General features: G+C 39.6%; 2 protein-coding genes across 7 annotated transcripts; both read right to left on the bottom strand.

Annotated features, from left to right (window-relative positions):
* Positions 1–182: 182 nt before the first annotated feature.
* On the bottom strand, positions 183–4851 carry PDCL2 (phosducin like 2). The gene is given in 6 exon segments (XM_042779308.1): positions 183–289; positions 734–799; positions 802–977; positions 2513–2562; positions 2564–2669; positions 4826–4851. Coding segments are annotated over 6 exon segments (531 nt in total).
* A 2236-nt stretch (positions 4852–7087) lies between these two features.
* On the bottom strand, positions 7088–21743 carry NMU (neuromedin U). Of its 6 annotated transcripts, XM_033061018.2 has the most exons (10): positions 21558–21742; positions 18756–18814; positions 15510–15557; positions 15352–15411; positions 14791–14820; positions 14631–14681; positions 11694–11768; positions 9520–9573; positions 8133–8172; positions 7088–7541 (listed from the first exon to the last, which is right to left on the bottom strand). In XM_033061018.2, exons 1-9 carry the CDS (start codon positions 21691–21693, stop codon positions 8137–8139), a joined length of 549 nt encoding a protein of 182 aa, XP_032916909.1. In that variant the 5' UTR covers positions 21694–21742; the 3' UTR covers positions 7088–7541; positions 8133–8136. The 6 variants fall into 6 exon arrangements, with proteins under 6 accessions (XP_032916909.1, XP_032916912.1, XP_032916911.1 ...); XM_033061021.2 differs by lacking the exon at positions 11694–11768 and having other exon boundaries at positions 21558–21743; XM_033061020.2 differs by lacking the exon at positions 14631–14681.
* Between the last annotated feature and the right edge of the window lie 207 nt (positions 21744–21950).

Below are 21950 nucleotides of genomic sequence, written 5' to 3'. Positions count from 1 at the left end.
GCCACAGTGGGAGGGAGGCTCGCTGCTGAGAGGAAGCAATGCTACTTTTATAGCAGCCAGCTTTGATACTTGAAGGGACTGCGCAATCGTATCTAAAGTCCCCGATGACCTATTTACATTTAAAACTACTAGCTGGCGTTCTAGTTCGAAGTGGCAGATAAGCGATTGTCTCCAAAATGCATCTACGAGTTATCTCTTCGAATCTGCAAAATAAAAGCTTCCAGCAGTGGTATCTGCCGGTAGGTATCAACCAATAGGCTTACCAAAGGAGTAGAAAACCGTATTTGAACTAAATTACGTCAGAGCACATGATCTTAATTAAATTTTTTTTTTCGAGCAATACATGTTTTTATCACTGCACTGGTTTTTGTCCAACTTCTGCTGTAGTAACATGTAACAATTTATTCTGACACTGCAATAAATTCTCACAAGAGAAAAGAGAACTGATTCTTTATAAAAACCAAGACACATGTCAACAACAAAAATTAGAGCCAGCTCAACTTTATCTCAGTAAAATATCTAACCATGAAATTGCAAAATACCTGTTCTTAGGCAATATTCTTACCACAGAATTACATCACTTCTATCCAAATTCTTCACTTTTTTCAGATATTTTTTCCTTTCAAAAATAATCAAACACCTTTTCAACCTTTAAGTGGCCTTTAGATCTAAAAAATTACAAACAGTATAAAACATTTCCGTAATGTGAATTATTTAGAAATATTTCTAGTACCATCTGCTTTCAGATATATTCCCCCATGTTTAGCTACTCCAAGGAACTTGCCTTGTATTTCACCAGTTTATATATACCCAGAATTGTGGGTAAACACCCGTCCTGGCAATTCTGCATGTAGCAGTTTACAATGGCTTTGAGAAACTTGCCTTCTGGAAACTTTCAGGCCAGTAGGTTGAGGTGTTCATTAACCAGTAAAACAGATTGGGATGATAGAAAAGAATAAGGAAATATAACGAAACTTCTGGTGTAAAATACTTGTAAAATAACTGAAGTTATTAAAGCACTTGAAGAATACATGTACCTTTCCCTATAGTCTGCTTCTGCTTTAATTCACTAAGAGAATTGCAGGATAATTTTTATTTAGCTTCTTCCAAGATCATTGGGATTTAAAGAGCTGTTAAGGTAAAAATACATAGCAGGCACAGTCTACAAAATATGTTAGTAAAGCTACCAGACACTTCAAGCACTGTGCCTCGGTTTCATTCCTCTCAAGGTTTTTGAAACCTGTTTTGTCCATTGTAGAGTTAAATGAGATTTTTGAATCTGTAACATACATTTTACTTTATTTAAACTAGATTTCAGTTTAACATTTAAATATTTCTCCATTCCTTAGGTAACATCAGAGAAACTTTGTATATTTTTATTTGTATAAAGCCTTACTATGTTCATTGTTTGCATAGTTGCTATTTAAAATACAGTCTCATTATATACACCCCAAAAACCAACCAATGAAGAAAACCCAGACACAGAAGACACCAAAAGCAACGGAGTTTTTCTTATTCCTTTCCAGCCCATTAGCCTTTGAGCAATTAGGATCTTTTGTATCTGACTGAATTTAAATCAGGTGTGGCCTGTGGGCCTTAGAGGTCACAGTCAGGTAAGCCAGTTTTGTTAATAGGGATGAGAGACTTTGGGGCTACTCATACGCCTTCCTAAGGGGTTACAAGTTTCCCCAGAGGTTCTTATTTATGCAATGGTCAATTGCAGAATTGATTCTACCCATTGTATAAATCAAATGAAAATCAAGAAAGGCCACTATTTTTTTTTTCCGATCTTGAAATTTAAATTACTGTAACTCTATTTCATTTGGTTGTCCTATCCATTTTGCTCCTCAAAAAAAATACTTGATTCCTGACAATTGAGAAGAAACTGCCTCCCAAAAAATTTTAAAAGAGAAAACTGTTCTGAATCCAGAAAATGATTAAACATTCTGTACTAATTCTCAGTGCTTTTCAAAAACATCTAATAGAGTTGCTAACATATACAGAACTAATAATGGGAATCCTTTGACATTGCTGCTGCATCCTGTCACAACTTCTGCTACCATTAGAGATTTTCCAGGGCCATCAGTAAACTAGAAGGTCCCCCAGCTTTCCTCAGCTTGCATAACTGAGACACTTCCTGCTGGGCTTTTGGTTTGTTCAAGTCAAAGGGGAAATAAAGGTAGAATAATCCTATTAGGCCACTACCTCTGAGAAAAGAAACTGCAAATAGTGGGCAGCACTTTCTCAGTGAAACTCAGATCTCAGCAAAGTTACATACATGGTGATAAGCATGAATAACAAAATAAATCTTCCACATATTTGAACAAAAGTGAACGATTAACTCTCAGAAAGTAAATTAACAAATCGAGTAGGTCAGAAGCTCTATGATTCAATTGCTTCCAAAAAATTGCTATTTCATTAGTGTCTTTTATTTAATTTTTCCAATTTTTTTAATTACCACTTAAATTCTTTGTATTGAAATATTCTACATCTGATGCCAGAATGTAATTACCTTGACCAATAAAGATCAATTATAACCCAAACATCCTCTGGAGCATTTGTAAACTTCTTTTAAATACTGCTTTCCACAACTTTCTTTTAGCTTCACATACTTTTCCTTCCTCTGAAGACATTTCCATTCCTGCAAGTGTTGCTGCCTAATTAGAAAGCTAAAATAATAATAAGCATCTTTGGAACATTTTACATTCATTTTAAAATAATATCTAGTGCATCTCAATTACTTAAATTATTTAAGTAACGCTTGACCATGCAGTCTTAAAATTTTAGTGCTAGAAAGGCTTTTATGCAAATATTTATTCAATAATATAACACTTCCTTAATTCATCAGTATCAGATTTAGGAACCTTGAGTAACAAACAAATTGTACAAACATTTCTCATTTGAGATGAGCCAAGAAACATTAGAGCAGGTACACTATATTCGTGTGATCCTGCACATGAGATTAGTTTGAGGAGGAATTACAGTACAGTAATTTCACGATTACAAGCCGCACTTCTGGGTGTCTGCAACATTTCGTTCTTTGTCCATATATAAGCCGCACTTTCCTTCACAGTGAGGATCTGCGTGCAACTTTCACAAAGTTGCCAATTAGTAACAGAATTACAGGATCACGGGGTTACTGGCTCAGCCCTGCTCAGGGCAGCCGCCCGGGAGCAGCCCCAGCCCCGCTCGCCGCTGCTGTCGGGAGGCAGGGGAGTGGTGTGCCCGGCTGGTGCCACCGAGAAGAGGGAGAGGGGCGTCCCCGGCCAGTGCCACCACCACGTCCCCTGGGCCTGGGCAGCGCCGCCACTGCCCTGTCACCCGGGGCAGGGCGGGCTCCGGCTCGGGGCTGCTGCTGACTTGGACTTCCAGGTTGGGAAATTTCCAAAATTTGTTCATATATAAGCCGCCCCTGAATGTAAGCCTCACTTCCGGTTTGGGAGCAAAATTTTAGTCAAAATGGTACAGCTTATAATCGTGAAGTTACAGTACTTATACTAGTATTTACCAGACAGTTTTAAATTAATGAAAATTGAAATGTAAAATCAGTAGATGGCAGTCTTCATCTATAAAAATACTTGCAAGGTAGAAAAGGAAAATGCTTTACTGAAACTTGTTGAACTGAAAGCAGCTATTAATTACAGTAACCAAGAGCCACTGTAGAATTACTTTTTACCCCAAAAAAATTATAAACATACAATGTTATTATACTCTAGCAACTACACATTATAGTTTTGATTCACAACTTCCATATATCTATGAGAGTTATTTTCTTTCTGAGAGTACATTACTAGATACACTGTGTTAGTCTTAGAATTTAATCATTTTAACAATTCAACGGCAGTAAGTACAAGTAGAATCCAGACAGAAGTGCTTTGATTGCATTAGCTTTTTATTTTGTGTAAACTGCATGTCTCAGTTCTCCCAGTTACAATAGAATGTAACCGGGCACAACTCCAGAGTCCCCACAACTGGGCAGAGTACCTTGTTAAATATGTACAAAAAAATACATGTGTATGTCTGGTATGGCAACAATTGCTGAAGTCAGTATAAGGTGCCAAAGTCTTCTGAACCCAAATTCATAAACACCTTAACTCTGTATGGTACTGTAAGTACAATGATTGGTGTAGTCCTATTAAATAGTTGAATAAGGTTGATTGTGTCTCAATTATGCCTAAGAACAGTGCGCTGTGTATCACAGAATTCCAAAATTGCAGCATGGCTGGGTTTGGAAGGCAGATCACCTGATTCAACCCTCCTGCTCAAATAGCATCAGCCTTGGGCAGGCTGTCCAGAACCACATCCACCCAGCTTCTGAACATAACCAAGGAAAAAAACCATGCAACATTACAGTTGCTTATCCTCACAATAAAAAAAAAATGTGTTTCCTGATATTCAGAGGAAACATCCAGCATTTCTGTTTGTGCCCACATCCTCTAGTCCTGTCATAGGGCACCACTGGAAACATCTTAGCTATTTTCTTTATACCCTCCATTAAGGTATTTATAGACACTGATTTAGTCTCCCGTGAACCTTCCTTCAACACAAACATCAAATGAACATTTTCTTGAAGTAAGAACTAGAAAACCTATTAAAGCCTACCTTGAATAAGAGGCAAGCCAAACACCACACCTTTTTATTAGGGATCCACAGCTGTCTTTTAAAACCACACAAGCTTAGTGACTAGAGCATCTCTCTTATGAGGAAACATAGTAATTATGTCCAGATAGACTGGACTGAGACCATCATTAGTCCTTTAGCAAAAGCTTTTCATGCCTTCTCTCAAGCAACTCCACACAGCACTGACTCCTTTTCTTATTCTCACCACGAGTTTCCTTCTCTCTTCTGCATGACTGGCTAACCCCAACCTGTCCCTTACCCAGCCACCTTATCATGTCTATCCTTCACACAGCACCTTTTTACCTTAGCTATCCCTTGCACAAAAACTGCAGCAAACTCTCAGTCCCAAGCTCCAATTCATTCACAACTAGCTAACCCTCTTTTTTATAACACTCATCCTCATTGGCAAGGCTTTCTCCACTTCTCAGCAATCAGTACAGCTGTAATTCATTCAGGAAAATTGCCTTCTGCACTATCCTTACAAACTGTCATCCCACAAGGAAAGGCTGAGGGAATGGGTCTGTTCAGCTTCAAGAAGAGAAAATTGAGGGAACTTCATCAGTGTCTATGAGTATCTGTAGGGAGGGTGTCAGAGGATGGAGCCAAGTCAAATTCTCAGGGGTTCTTCGCAAGAGCAGAAGAGACAATGGGCAGAAAGTGATGCACAGGAAGTTCCCCTTGACTATGAGGAGGAACTTTGCTGTGTGGGTGGCCTTGCACTGGAGCAGGTTCCCAGAGGGGTTGTGGAGTCAGCCTCACTGGAGATAGTCAGGAACTGTCTGGATGCAATCCTGTGCTGTGTACTCTGGAATAACCCTGCTGGAGCAGGGGGCTTGGACCACCTTTTGTTCTCTAGAGTCACCAAACATTTTAAATGTATGAAAAGTAATAAGCAGATGTGGAACTAATGAAAGAAAAATGTATATTTATTTTTGAAATCAGTTAACTTTGCCATCACTCTGGGTAAGAGAGAGGGGGAAAAAGAGAAAAAATAAATAACTATTTCATTATAACTATACAGGAAAACAAAGAAATCCAGGAGTGGATTGCTACCAATAATTCAGAATGGTAATTTTCCTTACACTGACTGGCTCCCTTATGAAATTATGTTAGTTATCTGTACATGTTAGATGTCATACTGCTTGTCACTATCTGCATTGTATGTTTACAGTAATTCCATGACTATAAGGCGCACCCTTTCGACTAAAATTTTCCCCCAAACCCGGAAGTGCACCTTATAGTCCGGTGCGCCTTATCTGATGGACAGAGTTGCGACATTTACCACCCCGGAAGTGCGAGCCCGCAAAGTCCCCAGCAGAGCAGAGCCTGCCCGGCGACAGCATCAGGCCAGTGCCGGGCCGGGGCGAGCCTGGCGGCCTCGGGACAGCAGCCGCATAGGGGAGGGAAAGGGAGGCGGTGCAGCCCGGGGGGCTGGCGGAAGCCGCCGGCATCAGGCCAGCGGCAGCGCGGGGCGAGCCTGCGGGCATCGGGTCACCTGGAGCGCCAGGGGACTCCCGGAGCAGCGGGGCCCCGGGGACGCCGCACGGAGCAGCGGCAGGCATGCCCCGGCCCCCGGGGAGGCTGCATGGAGCGGCAGCGGGCATACCCCAGCCCTGCCGGGTACAGGCGGGCCCAGGGGCCAATGGCTGCCGAGTTGAGGCGGGGCCTCGGTGAGCAGCCACGCGGGGGGGGCTGGGGGCGGATCCTCGCTGCAAAGAAAAGTGTGCCCTATAGTCCGGTGCGCCTTATATGATCTACAAAGTTGCGAAATTTGCCGACTCCCAGGGGGGTTCGCCTTATAGTCCAGTGTGCCTTATGGTCATGAAATTACTGTAATTTAGAATCCTTTTTAAAATAACCAAGTGAAAATCATTAAAATTAAACCATAAATATTGAACAAATTTTGTTGTAAGAAGTGTTTATTATTAAAATGCAGAACAAAAACAAGTGGGCAAGAAGAGGAAAAGGTCTTCTCAATTTGGCTTCCTCTGAGGCCGTAATTTTTTCAGCTACCTTGTGAAGTTGCTCATCCAAAAGTGCAGAAGCAAGAGCAGTAATGCTGAGGCCAACACAAACCATGACCGGCCAATACAATGTTAAAAACTTCTAAACTGAATGAATCATAGAAGCACAGAATGGTTTGGGTTGGAAGGGACTTAAAGATCATCTAGTTCTGAGTAACTTTCAATATAATTGCAACCTCAACAACATAATTTAATGCAATTTTGGTGTGAAAATAAACTCATGTAGAGAAGCTGGGAAGATTGTAAGGCTAACTTGAGTTTGTGTGTAAGAACTTCTTGCAGTCTCCATCAGAAGCACTTGAGTTTTCAAGTGAATTGTGATCCCAGTTGCAATTGTGTCTTCTTCTAAATGAGAACCATAGTGCATCTGTGCTCTTAATAGCTAAAAAAGGATGCCATTATATTTTAGTTGAATTAAAGTAATGATATATCTTCAAAACATGCAACTTGTTCAGGTTACTTTTATTAAGAGAAAGGGGATTCTCTTTTTTTCAGAGAGTGAAACACAAATCACAATGTATTCTGGACAAAACACAGTAGTCTTGATTGCAAACATTCTCATTGAAACAACTGTCTGGCTGAGGGCCTTTATTTAGAAGGGAAAATTTGCTTAACAGGGTTGTTAGAGGCAATGTCTGTTGCATGCAAACACTGACTCTTTTACAGTGGAATTACATGTGGTTGTAAACATCATAACACTAGGAAACAAATAATTTTAATATGCTTTTAATATAATCAAGATAGTAAAGACCTTCTTAACTGAATCTGGTTGAGGGATATTTACATTCAAGTGATTTCTAATTGTACATTAATAACAAATAATTATTGTAAGGGAAACAGGATGTCCATGTACTCAGAATTCCTGCAGTTTTAGTTCTAAGTCAGGAATCTATAATCCTGAAAAATAAAATAGAGCATTAGCTGTTGATATAACACTAAATTGGAGATAATATTTTAAAATGATGGCAGTATACAATAAATTAGAAAAGAGAGCATTATAGTATTGGTCTATGTTTTTACATCTCTCCAAATAGTTGCAGACACTGAAATTAAATCCTGAAGTTTGCATTCAGCTTCAGTGTGAGTCTTTTATCTTCATAAGTTTAGGGAATTACCTTCAGGATGTCAGTTTACTTCTCAGCATTCGTTTGACAGGTGGTTGACTCAGTTCTTTCTTAGATTTACTTATCATCATCAGTACTTTTAAATTGTCTACAAATGTGGGATATTTTCCATTTCTTGCTACCTGAAACACCTCTGTGCTCTCTATTCTGGGAAATGAATATCTACAGCTTATCTGAAGGTAAGTGTATTTAACACACCTAAGTGTATTTAACACATCTGGGAAAAGTTTGCAGGTGGAAATCTAAACCAATTACGCAGTTAAAGGCTTTCTAAGACAACTTCTTAACAAAAATATTGTGGTCTATTGGGATAAAAATGAACTAATTTACTTGTAGATAATGATTAAAAGCATTAAATAAGTACCTCCTTAACGAAAATCCACTGATCTCCTTCCGTTACGCGGCTGAAAGACAAATACTCAGTAAGTTTATATTGTATAAAACTGACAGAATTGAGTAACAAAGCCCAAAACACTTGGTGTTTATAGAAATTGGTGGACTTCTCAGTAGTGTCATTGTGATTATTATCAAAGATAGACCTAAGGTAAGTTATTGTTTTATCAATATTTACCTCCAGAGGAGAATTATAGACTAAAATTTATTGCATATTGATTGAAGAATGAATTGTCTATCTTGTATGATAGACAAAACTGTAAGAAATTATCATTAATCCTTATTCATTTTGCATTTTCTTAAAATATGCTTTCTGATTTTTGTTATTATTGCATTATAAGTGTTTGTTGCTATTAACAAATAGATGTCACTCTCAATAATTTTCTTTTTAGACTGTATTCTTTGATATAGGCAAGGACTTCCTCCCTTTTCACTGTAGTGTTTTTCAGAAATATTTTGCTCTAGTGAGGAACTTGATACAACTTCTACTAAAGCTGATAAAAAATTTCTTCCTGGGCTTAATAAGGATTTGTCTTTTTCTCTGGAAGCATGAATGCTATGTTAATATTACCCATAACTCTGGCCTGTCATAACAACTCTAAGGATCCAAGCCTGATACACAGGAAATGTAACTATACAAATCTGTGGTCTTTTCATTAGAGTTATAGAATAATTTAGGTTGCAAAAAGACCTTTAAGATTATCAAGTACAACCTTAGCCACATTTTTATTTAAAGCCATTAACCACTTTCTTATTTAAGTAGAAATACTAACCAAAATCAAGAAAACTATTCAAACATCTGGCTTCCCACCTCAGTTTGCTAAGGTGAAGTATAAAGGCTCTATGGCATAAAAGATGGACACAGTACATTCAGTCTCATGAGAATTTCTGTATCCAGTTTCTAACCTTACTGGTCAAAACAGAAGGAAAATGGCAAGGTCAGACCTAGCACAGTGTGTAAGCATGGAATCGTATTTATATCATGTGCAAACGTACCCTGTTGAACAATGCTTTAGGAAGATTTTCCAAGATGCCATATTTTCTAGAACTTTCTCTGACAAATAGCTTTCAAAATAACCAATGACTTCTCAAGGCATAGAATGGTATCATATATACATAAACCTAGGAATATGATTTTTTAAAAATTCCTACAATGCTTTTATTTTAATATAAGGAAATATCAGGAGCAGACCTGGAGATATCCTGTAGGGTGGAATGCTCTTACTGAAAAAAGTATCCTCAATCACAGTAATTATTTCTGTAATTCAATTATTTCTCTACCCTTTTTTTTTTTTTTTTTTTTTTTTTGTGACTCTCAGCACAAAACAAAAAGGAAAAAAATCAAGTAAACCATATACCCTGTAGAAAAAGTAGCCTCTACTTTGAATCACTCCAGGTCCTTGAAGTTCTTCCTGAAAAAAAAAGTGTTTTAAAGTATATCTACAGTTGTAAATTAATACATACAGAGGTTGTTTGTGTATATATAAAAATATTTCTTCAGTACTGCTTACAGTCTTACTCCTTAAATGTTTTATGTGCATTTCTCCATGTCAGTAACACAAAGTTTATGTTGCTGTGTAGAAAAAGCAGAGAATATATGAAGGAGCCCAATTCCACCTGAAGTTTTAGATCAGCTCAGTTTGCTTTTGAATGGTACTAGAAATGATGAACAGCCTTTGCCTCTGATTTTCCAGGGTTCATTACCCAGGCATAACAAGAGTGTCTTCATGATAACAGAGTGTCTACAGCTAAAGTAGAGCTGCTTTTTGTGTCTTGCAGGAGGACATAAATACAAAGTTTAAATATCAGAAATACTTGGGCTGTTCCCAGGAATGAAACCCCAGGCTGTCCCCAGAGGTGTACCATAACCACCCCTCTCACATTAACTCCCAAAGAGCAGTGCTTATGATCCATCCTGTCCATGCTGCACACAGGGTGAAATAGCTGCCTAGTGATCCATATAGCAAGGAGGGTAACAAATTATGAAGAAAATAGAAATTCCATTTAAATATAATAAGTATAAAGCATGAAGCATCCAGTTGCTTCAATGAGACCTTCATGATTAGAGAACACATAATCACAGTGTTTCATTTCCTTTTGTTGGTATCAAATAGGAGTGATGTGCCCGTTCTGCAGGTGGGGAGACTGCAAATCTGAGAAGTAAAATAGTCTCAGTGTTATGCTTACCAGAACATAAAATGAAGATGGCTTTTATTTAGCAATGAGGGTATTTCTCAACTAAAAACTGAGATGCTGTGATCTCTTGGGTAACTATCATAAGGTGAAGTGTCATAGAAAGGAATCGCACCATGCTCTATTCTAATGCTGTGAGAATTGTGTAAAAGAGGATGACTCCCATAATTTCCAAACTACAGATGTAGATTCAATACAGGGAAGCCTTCAAATGAAGTAGAGTTTAAACTATACATAATTTTTGAGTCTTGATTTTAATTCTGACTTCAGTTCATCACATTATATTCAGTTTCTTGCTGTACATAAAACATCTGTATGATTTTTATTTCTATTGTTCTTCTCATTCTAGCATTATCTGTGTTTGAAGCATCCATCTTGGATTCATAAAATCATCACTATTATAATTTTTTGTATTTCAAAAGGGTAATTTTTTTTCTGTACATTGCCATTTGAGTCTTATGGTACTCTCATGCAATTTTTTTCTACTTTTTCTATTCAATGTGTGAACAAAACTGGAAACAGGAACAAAATGGGCAGCTTTTGCAAGATTAAGAAATTAATCCAGAACAGAAAAGGAATCAAGAGTAAAATTAATAGTGAGAAATTGTGAATTATGTTAATGTCATTTTCCCCTTACAACCAGACACCTCTTAAAGATTGCCTATTCTTGTTTGAGTTCATGTCAGAAGTTTGGTATTAGAAAACAGCTGAAGCTAAGAATCTGTCATTTTTGCAACACCCACACTCTAAACTTCTAATGGTTTGGAGTTCTTAAAAAAAGAAAAAAAAATGCCTGCCGTAATAAATATGTAATTTTATTCACAAACCTGCATGTATATATGTACATAGAAAAATATGTATTCATGAAGATGTTACTTGGAGTTTTATTTTAATGCCTAGAAGGTATTTTGCTCAATCTCTCATATTGACTAGCCAAGAAAATGCTCGAGTCTACTCTCTTAGATTATATCCTACCAGGCAAGATGTAGCTAAAAGAGGAATCAAAGCCATGAAAAAATCTGGTGTTGTTTCAAAGTGGGGAGAAAGAATGAATTTAATAGAGCATGTTTCCTCCTTCACCCATCCACCTTTTCATTTCCTTATGCAGTCAGGGAGAGAGGTGTATGTATTCATGTATAGCAGGTTCTGTTTTTCTTCCCAGTATGAGGAAGAAAAGAGATCAGCAGCAAGATAACCCTTCCTGAAGCACATTCAGTGTCATCGAGATTTGTGTAGTCCAACCAAAATACAAAAGCAGAAAGGTCTACAAGGGCATTTTTAGAAAAGCTAATGAACCACACAGTGTGAGAACATAAGCATAGAGTTAAGGGTTACATACGTCCAGTTTGTATCTCTTCAGTCTTCTCTCATTAAGCTGAGGAACGAGTTGCAGTAAAGGATGCAGGACAGACGACTAAGAGGACACGAACACACACACATGAGCAACAGTGAAATTTTGCCCTTATGATGCAAAAAAAGTCTCTTTCTGCAGTACTGGCTCGTGGACCAAATATGCACCAAAATAGGACTGAAGACTGAGAAACTTATTGGTTTTTTTTTTTTTCATTTTGACTTGACAACAAACAGGCATCAACATTTATATTTACACTACACAGAGTGATGATGGAGGGAAAAGCTATGTATCCTCACCTTTACTAATTCAAAGTTCAGAACCATTTACAGACTCCTGGAATTACAGTAATTTCACGACTATAAGGCGCACCCTTTTGACTAAAATTTTCCCCTGAACCCGGAAGTGCACCTTATAGTCTGGTGCGCCTTATCTGATGGACAAAGTTGCAAAATTTGCAAACCTGGAAGTGTGAGCTGCAATGGGGGGGCGGTGCCATGGGAGGACCGAGTCGGGAGCGGGGCAGGAGCAGGCAGCCGCAGCTGGCAGGAGCTGCACAGGAAGAGAGGGAGCTGCCCCAGCCCTGGCTCTGGCACGGGGAGGGCACCTGGGGCAGTGTTTAAAGGCTACGCCAGTCTGTGAAAAATGTTTGCAAACTGCCAGTAATTCGTTACTTTGTTGCACACGGCTCAGCTCCTCGCTGCAAAAAAAAAGGGCGAGCCGTGAGCCCAGCCGCGAGGTGGGGCAGGAGCGGCCAGCCCCCAGCCAGCGCTGGCCGCACGGGCTGAGAGGCACCACCCAGCCCCCAGCCAGCGGCAGCCACACAGGGAGAGAGGGGGCGGGCAGCACTGCCGCGGGCGGCCCCAAGCCACCCTGAACCGCAGCAACCCCGAGGTGTGAGCTGTGGCCGACCTGAACCACAGCTGCCCCGAGCCCCGCCTCGCCAGCCGGGGGTGGGCGGGAGTGCTGGGCCCCGCTCACGGGGAGGGCACTTGGGGCTGCGTTTAAAGGCTACACCAATCTGTTAAAATGTTTCCAATTTGAGCGCATGCCAGTAAATTCCACGATCGTGGGATTCTGTTAATAATTTGTTACTTTATTGCACGCAGCGCGGATCTTCACGGCGCAAAAAAGTGCTCCTTATAGTCCGGTGCGCCTTATGATCATGAAATTACTGTATTCAAATTCTATGAGTGGTACTGAGAATATTTCAATAATTCCTACTAACACTTTGACAATTTTCTACTGCAGAAGTTAGCAGCTTCAACCTTTGCTGTACCAAAAAATTCATTTTACTTCAAAATAAGTGGCAACACTTATTTTTTTGGATTTTTTGCTAAAGAACAGTGTACTGTAGAAATCCACTTTCAAGGGATGTTTGTAAACATGAGACTGGTCACTCTAAGCTCCAGTCATGAAATTCCTTATGTTCAACAAGACCTTAATCTTGCAGACAGCCTAATTTTACACAGTGTCATTGTGTGCAGCCAAGTGCTTACCCTTGAAAAACAAAACTATGTGTGATTTTGAAGAGAGGTCCATGGGAAGAAATAAAGTATAAAAAATCTGTGTTCCGTTAACCAATTTAAGCCTTCAACTCATACAAAAGCAATTTAAAAAACAATGCATTTTTGCTACAATACTTCTTAGAATAGAAATGCAGTTAAGAACACTGTAACATACGGAGTAACCAGAGTTACCAAAGTGTTATTGTACTTAATAGGTAAAAAGAACTTGCTTATTTGTAGCCAATTTTGTGCTATCTGCCTAAGGCAGGCAATATGGGATCATAATACCTAAAAAAAGTATGAGTCTGATGTGATTGAAGTAATTAATGAACATCTCAGCTGTCCACTTGGGCTCTGTCTTGCAGCCAGTGTAGAGAGCTTATAAAGCCAAGGAATGATGGATCTCACCTAAGTTAGTATCTCTGAGATTGACTAGAAAATTGTCATCTGAACAGCTAAACCAAAAGAAGTGAGAAAGCAGTAATCTCCGAGGGCAGTGGCAAAGGTATTCAGGATCGTGGTGCAGTGGGATGCAGTAACTTTTAAGCAGGAGCAGCAGCAGAAATAGGTCATTTCACTGTGCCTTAATTATCATTAAAGCCTCCAAAGCAGCTGTAGCACAAAAACATTGACACCAATATGAGCGATATCACTTTCTAGGAAACACAGCACATATTTCTGGAGAAATGTAAAGAACAAGGCAAAAATGGACATTGGCATGTAAAAGTGATTGTTAAAAAACACGAAAATATGAATATGCTTAACTCTTAAAATCCTGTGGTGCATAGAAGCACATGGATAACACAGTATGTTTGCACTTCAAAAGCAAGAATGGATCACATGCTTGGCTTGTTGGTTTATGACAATACTTTCAGAGCAACAATTCTTGGCCATGGTTTAAACAGTATTTTTCATTCAAAATATAATCCAAAGTCCAAGTGAGACTAAAATAGTATTTTTCCTGATACATATTTATGACATGCAAATGAATTAATACAGTTAAATTAATAATTAATTAAAATGCTTCAAGACTACCTAATAATTATGGTCATGTTCTCAGGTCCTGTAAATCCATATTGTTTCACTGCATGTGCTATGTTTCAATGCCTGAAAAAAGTATTTGATCTCATTCTTAAAATTTGAAATTGCAAGATTAAGATTCAGTTGGGATTCCATGAATGTTTGGTTGAGTTTGTTAGATTTTTTTTGTCCATGCCTGTACAGTTCTGATCATCACTCCCTTATTATTTAAACACCTTCTGTACTATAAACATGCAACTCCCAGTCTTGAGCTTGTCATACATTTGGAGAGACTACTGCAGAAAGGAATATTGCCTTGATTTTATATAGAAGCCTTGGTTTTATATAGAAGTGAGTATAGAGGTACTCACTCATAAGGAGGTGCTATGCCACTTACCATGATGTCCGAGTTGCCTGAGTCATGAGTCTTAGAATAATGAAATAAGAACTGTTCAAAAAAATTAAAAAGTGGGTATTACTACAAAAAAGGGCAAGAATTTAATTCCTTTCTTGCCCTTTTTTTTGGTGTTATTGTAGGACATACATAGACATCTTACCCTTTTGGTGTTCTCTTTCTCATCTAAACCCTGTGGGAATAATAGTTGGTAGAAAGGCTTTTATTCATTAAAAGATAAAGAGCAATGAATAATTTGATTAAATACATAATCTTTTCAGCACTGGGTTGAAATATCCTTCTTCCTTGGCAGATTTATTATATGTCTTTGCTAATCAATATAACTAATCATTTCAGACTCTGTAGAGAGCACTGATTACTCTTCCCTAGAAGTTTAGATGAGTTTAGCTGATGTTCCCTTGTTCATCTCCAGACTCTCCTAAGTCGATTTCTTTGTCTGATGAGAATTCATAACTTTTCTAATCTAGAGCAATAAAATCACCTAACACCTTGTACCCAGCCTGGAGATAATTTTTCAAACATTGACATATCCCTGTTATCTTTATGAGGTGTTACATTCTGGCACATGGCATTTCAGAGTAAAAACTGATGGAAGTGCTTCCAGTGCTGAATGACACTTTGCATACTGGGTCCTCAGAATTCATTGCAGACAATGGCACAGATCAGGCTTCAAAAATGCTAAGCAGTCTTTTGTGTGTGTTACCTGTGCTTTCTGGAGAAATCCCATGACCAAAAAACAAAGTTCTTCTAGTGTACTGGACACCTAATGCAAAGAAAACAGGAACTCGGGTATCACATTTCCAATGCTACTACACATAGCAAACAGTATCAAAATAGTAGAGTTACCTCTGTCTGACTCACCTGAGGCTGAGAATCTGTGGACAGGTAAGCAGAGCATGCATCATCTATCTGTAAGAGTTTACACTTTTTTAGGAAGTTAGAGTAATAAAAACAAGTGCAATATGCATATTTTCAGAAAAAGGTAGGTGCAGCTAATGGCATGGCAAGCTTGCCTACTGTAAAGCATCCTTTTAGGTCCATTCATTAAATACTTTGCATTCAAAGGGGGAAAGGGCCTTAACCACATAAAAACAACAACAACAACAACTTATACTTGCTTGATCTAAATAAACATATGTATCAGTGACCTTTATTCTCTACCCACCACAAACCCTCTTAACTGAAACTTCTCAGACTAAGTCATATTTTAAGTTATAATTGCAAGCATCTGGGGCACGAACTATGAATTTGAATCTCTCCTCCAATATCTTTGAATTATAGAAAACTGAAGAAAATGACAAAAGTAAAGCGAGGGATTCAAGGATCAATCCTCCAACACAACTCCTTCAGTTGGATTATGGCATCCCTACAGGTGTACGACTTGTGCATCCCTCAAGTGATATGTGGTGGCACATCTTATGAACACCAGTTGATTTGTGCAAGAAGTTTCCTAAACATTGTGTGAAACACCACTTCTGTTTGCCTTCACCAGTCCTTTCAAAGCTGTCTTCATCCAGTGCTGTCATGGTCTTGTCTTGGAAGAACAAGTGATTCCTAGCAGTGATTCCTCTCCCTACAATTCATAACCTTGTAATAATTGCATCCTCCTCCTGTCTCTTTTCCAAGATGAAAGAATAATGTAATACTGACTAATTTTTAGGGAGTTATTAATGGAGAAAGAATAAGAAATGGAATAAAAGGTCTTTGAGTTCAGAGAAATAATAGTACCAGCACTGAAAGCTCTGAGTATTCTGTAAGGAAAAGTCTCCAGCACTGCAACTGAAGTTTCAGTTTAATAACGATGACAAAAAGAAACTTCAAAGTTGTATCAATAGTAACCTCAATCAGAATATGCTATTTTTTCCCATGTATATTTGGTAGTGTTAGATAAAAAAAAAAATCTTTGCCACTCTTGGTGTTCACAGACTACATAAAAAACATCGTGGGCTTGGGGGTTTTTTTGATAGAGCAGGCAATGCAATTGTTCTTGCAAATTTTTTATAGATAAGAAGCTCTAAGTGACATGCATTAGCAATGAAAACATTAAAGGAAAAAAAGAAATAAAAGAAAATAATGCATATCTGAGCACTTCAGGACAGGAGATGATTCATTTCTCCAGAGACAATCTATGAGAAAGCATTGGCAGACATAGTGGGAAAACTAATAGCTCACAGGATTCCCTTTTCAAATAGGTTTTGTTGGTAACACATCCTCTCTGTTCTCTTTTTCCTTCTTGTGTGTGTTTGAGTGTATTAGTTCAGCTCCACTACTTTCAGAGTAAGAAAGTATAGAGGAAGAAGTCAGCAATGAATGAGATAAAAACAAACTGAAGTAATTTTGGAAGCTTATGTTTATAAAGGGGCTGTTTTCTCTTGGGGATTGTTTGTGTTTGGGTTTTATTTGTTTTATTTACTTGATGCAGAGAACTACCATAATTCAGCAGCAGAGACTGCTCAACACAATGGTATCTTTCAGCTAAAATCTTTGCAGACAAAGCAAGGGCTGAGGAAAAGCCACATTTTCTATTAATTCCTTTTAAAAAAATTAATAGTTTCTATCTGTTATGCATCTCTCCAAAATTTTCTCTCCTGTCTCAGAAATGTGGCCTGCAGGTAGAAGACCTCAAGTTGCTTGGGGTTGGTTAAATAACATAAAGAAACAAAAGGAAGTAAGAGATGAGTAAAGAAACAAAATACTTAGTTACAAAGTTCTCAAATTTATAAACTCAGAGCCATTCCTGGAACATACTGGGTTCATTTACAGGCAGGATTTCTCCTGAATGATCCACTAGTAAAGTAGCAAAGAGGGAAGAATTATTATTTGCACTTTATGAAACCCCAGTGAACTAGTAAAAGTGAGAAGTTAGGTTGATTTAGGGTATATAGCTATATATCTGTTTCTTCAGACCCTTTCCCGTCCAGCATAATTCTATTCTAATGGTTAACTTTTATATTGCTTATATTACAAAATTTTACAAAATTTAGCATCTTGTGCATACTATTTTCTTCATTGTAATCAACAGGACTTTTGTCTTGGTTTTCAGTCACCACAGGGACAAATCTTACAGCTAGAAAACCTTATCAAGATATGAAGAAATGTATAAAACAGCTTTTAAAATCCGGAATGTAAATAACTCATTTTCAAAAGCTCCTTATAGTTTTCAGGATCTTACTTCCCAAGAGACCATTCTTTCCTGGGTGATAAACAGCACTAGGGCTCATTCAAGTGCCAGTTTGGAATACGCTATGTTTTGAGTCACTATGTCCAATATGAACTGTGGGGGGATGACAGTAAGCAGAATGTCTCCTGTAATGGTCTCAATCAGAAGAAATTTACTGCTCTGCATCTACCCCCCTGATGAGTCACTTATTTTCCAGTGTTATCAAAAGCTACTAAATTAAATGTCAACACAATAGTTGACAGTTGCAGCTACACCAGGGCATGCAAGTTGCAGGATAAACCCTCTCCACATGTTATGCCCTGCCACTCCATCTGTTCCAAAAGGGCAGGGGAGAGCCTGTGGTAACACATGCGTCACACTCCAGAGTCAAAACAAAGGCTCGTTTCAGAGATGAGAGCGGAAGTTATGATACCAATCAGCAGCCAAATGTTAGAGGGGCCAATTGACACAGTACATTGTCCTTTACCCAGTAAATTAGAGGGTGGGATAGGATTAAACAGTCCCAGCCTTGTGTGCAGAACAGAGGATGCTAGAAGCAAGACTGGATAAGTTGAAACAATTCCTGAGTATCATGCACAGAGTACAAAACTACCAAATGAGAGGGACACTGTGATGCTTCCAGGGACAGTCTGCCTGGTCATTGACAGTCATCAAACATAGCTGTCTACTGAGGCAAGACAATCTCTTCTCAGAATGACATCTCAACACTTAGTCCCAACATCCTCCTGAAGCAACTGTTCAGAATATCTGCAAAATTAGATATTTCACCTCTTTGCTGATGCCACGATAGGAGACATACAGGAAGTCGTGCTAGAGGAAAACACAGCTGAACTTTGTGCAAGAGAAATACTGGATAGTGAGGTGGGACTGTAGCAAGGATGGGCACAGAAGAAAAGGGAAGGTACCACATGGCAGATAATGCTTACCTCTTTCAACAGCTGCAAATCCTCATCTGATACAAGTGCTTGGGATGGCACCGGTGCACCTGGAAGCACAAACTGTGTTTAGCAATGCTGTACAGCAAAAGTCATTTGTATAAGTGTCCCGTGTCAGAACATACCCAGCACAACTACTAACTGCAAAGTCTGAGAGCTGCTTGGTCCAAGGGAGTCGGTGACCCTGGATGCTCTGTAGTTTGTCCAGTAGTTTTTGCCTGCTTTATTTCAGCAACACAGCAGGACACATTTTCACAAATTCACAGCAGGTATGGACACTCACATGTCTGAGCAATAAACAGTGTGGAAGTTACTTAGCTGTCACTGAGACCTGCTCAGAAAATCACATTCCAGGTCCTACAACCTCAAGCTTTCTGAGGACTCTGCTCACCTCCAGTGCACACACTGTGAGTTGAGGTTCTGGAGTCTAATTATTCCCTGCCTGTATGCTACAGCTGTAGAATTGAACATGCACTATGCAATATACGATTGCATTTAAATAGTGCCCATGTTATTTTGAACATTTTTTGAGAAGCTGATAGACAGTACCTGTGTAACTGGATTTGTTTCCCCTGTCTCATATGTGTGATGTGGAAAAGCTTGTCCCTCAGTAGATTAAATGTGTTCTTAATTGCATAATGATGCAGTGAAGCTGTGCTTAACTTGGGGCAGCTCCTTTCTCTGTCTCTACCCACCCGGGCTGCTGGCATGGAAGTCACTGCCCCAGGGTCCCTTCCAGCTCAGTGTCCAGAATATCCCTCTTATCACACTGTTATTTTACCTGGCAGTGTATTTCTGATAGCAGTGTATTTTTAGAGTCTCTGTAAATCACAGAAATGAGCATCACTTAATTGTGACTACGTCAGACAGCACGCAACGGTATCAGTGAGGGGATGTGCTGTAACTCCCGTGGGAGGAAAACTAGTGCTAGACCTCTAGACCTAGCTAGAATGTCCAGTGAGCAGGGAATAAATGCCCATCATGTTATTTGTTTTACATTTAACCCTAATAAGAATAATAACAATAGTAGTTAGTTCCAGGCATTAATGGAATGGGATGGATTTCAAAACCACATTTTTGTATTGGCATGGATTTAGAGTCACTAATTATTATGGATGGTTGCTTTGCCCCAAAAAAGAATTAGAGGCATCTTAATTTCACACTATATAGAAGTGGGATTATTTTTTAAATCTCTGAGTTGTTCACATAAAAAGGCATCTGATTTCCAATTATTTGTTTCATTTCAAAGAAAAATGCCAAATATATTAAAGGTGCTGTAGTTGTCTTATGTTGTCTTCTGATCTTAAATTAGTGTATTCAAACTGGAGGACTACCTGGGATTAGTATCCTGGTTCAAAGAGTGGAACAGGGCAACACTTCAAATTAGCACACCTTCCCATCAAAGCATTACCTGCCTGTCTCTGAACACTGCTTCTGCCATTGACTGATTCCCAAAGCTTTTCAGGGAGAGCTAAAGAAATTCATTAGCATGAATTAGTAAACCTCAAGGCAATAGGCAGGAAAGCCTGGATTTTATAACTTTCTCCTATGTTTTTGGCCTGTAGCATAAACTTCTGGAGAGAAAAGATAAATTATTTCACCCATTCCTCACTTTCCTTTACCATTCTCTATATATTAAGAAATTTTTATTTCATGAGCAATCCCATCTGTTTTGTGCACCTAGGACTGTGCTCCTCCAAAGACTGAGCAGTGTTCCTCCACCACCCCACCCAGAACAGGGCTGCAGTACCTACAGGACTTCATTCATTTACACAACAGCACACACAGTGACACGTTAAGGTTTTCTGTAACATACACAAAATAACCATAGGGGAAGGGAAAAAAAAAACGGAAGGCAAGAGAGAGAAGAGAGAGAGGAGGGAGGAGAGGGAGAGGAGGATGAGAAAGAAAGAAGCATGAAGAGTCCTGTTTAAAGGGAACGTGGAGGAGAAAATTATTCTACAAAATCAACATTGTCCACAGCACATTTGCTCTCCTATCCTTCAATTCTGGCATCTTTAAGAAATTAAACTTCTTTCAAGGCAATAGAATGCCAGATGCACAGCCTGGGGCTTACTGCTTACACCTTCTCGGGCCTCTACTGCATCCCTAAACAAGCTCCCGGCAATCATTTGTGTAAGAACAATGGTGAAATACCGTGTACCACTGCCCTCCATTGCGCTCCTCTTCCTTCCCTCCCCCTTCCACATCTTCTGAACTTATTCTTAACATAATAGTAAGTATGCTGCAATTAGATTTCTTTGGTTATTGATATTAAAAACCACAACAAAGCAGAACAAAAACTCACAACTAAAGCAAATCATACAAATATAATACAAACAAAGTATAAATAGTCCTTCCACGGCATTTTGTAACCTTACTTTATAAGAGTAAATAGCAGTTAATCTATCGGAGATGGGAAAATAGAGTAGAAAAGAGAGTATGGTTTGTTAAACAGTCATGTTTCACAAGAGTGCCCTGCTACAAAGACGGCATCTTTCAGGATTCCTCACCTGATAAATATTCGCCAGAGGGTCCTAATTTGTCCTGCAATTTTGTGACGCGTGTTGTTTCATGTATTTTTAAAATCAGAGTAAGTGGCACTTAAATCTCTTTCAACAAAAGCCTGTTCCCGAGTTGCTGGAGTGTTTTGCCAGGACAGAGCAGTCCTGGCGGGTCACGGGAAGAACCCCCAGCCATTCCCCAAGCCGTGCCCGGCAGCTGCGGGCTCCCTGCTCCCCGACAATGTGCAGAGCCGCCGGCGCAGGGTGATGCGGGCGGGATGATACTCACCTTGGCCAGCAGAAACGGAGGAGGCGAGGAGGAGGATGAGGAGGAGGAGGAGCGGGGGCAGCGCCCTGCCGTGCCCTGCCTTGCTGGGCTCGGGGCTGGCGGCGGGGCGCTGCTGCTGCTGGCACCGCTGTCCCATGGCCGCTGAGCTCCTGCGCTGCCCGCCGCTCTTCTGGCCATGTCCCCGCTCCCTGCCACAACTCTTTAAATCCCCCGACACGTGGACGAGCCCCGGCCGGCTCGGGAGGGCTGCCCCGCTCGCCCCGGGGGCCGGCAGTGACTCAGCCCGCTCCGCCCCGGAGCCCGGCGTGGGGCGGGGGTGCCTCGCTCGGCACCGGGGACAGGCGCTGGCCGGGCTCCGGCCCGTTATTGAACCCCCTCCTTAAAATAAAAATA

Source organism: Catharus ustulatus, chromosome 5, assembly GCF_009819885.2.
Source record: "Catharus ustulatus isolate bCatUst1 chromosome 5, bCatUst1.pri.v2, whole genome shotgun sequence".
NCBI classification, from domain to species: domain Eukaryota; kingdom Metazoa; phylum Chordata; class Aves; order Passeriformes; family Turdidae; genus Catharus; species Catharus ustulatus.
This window is presented reverse-complemented; position numbering and strand designations above follow the sequence as displayed.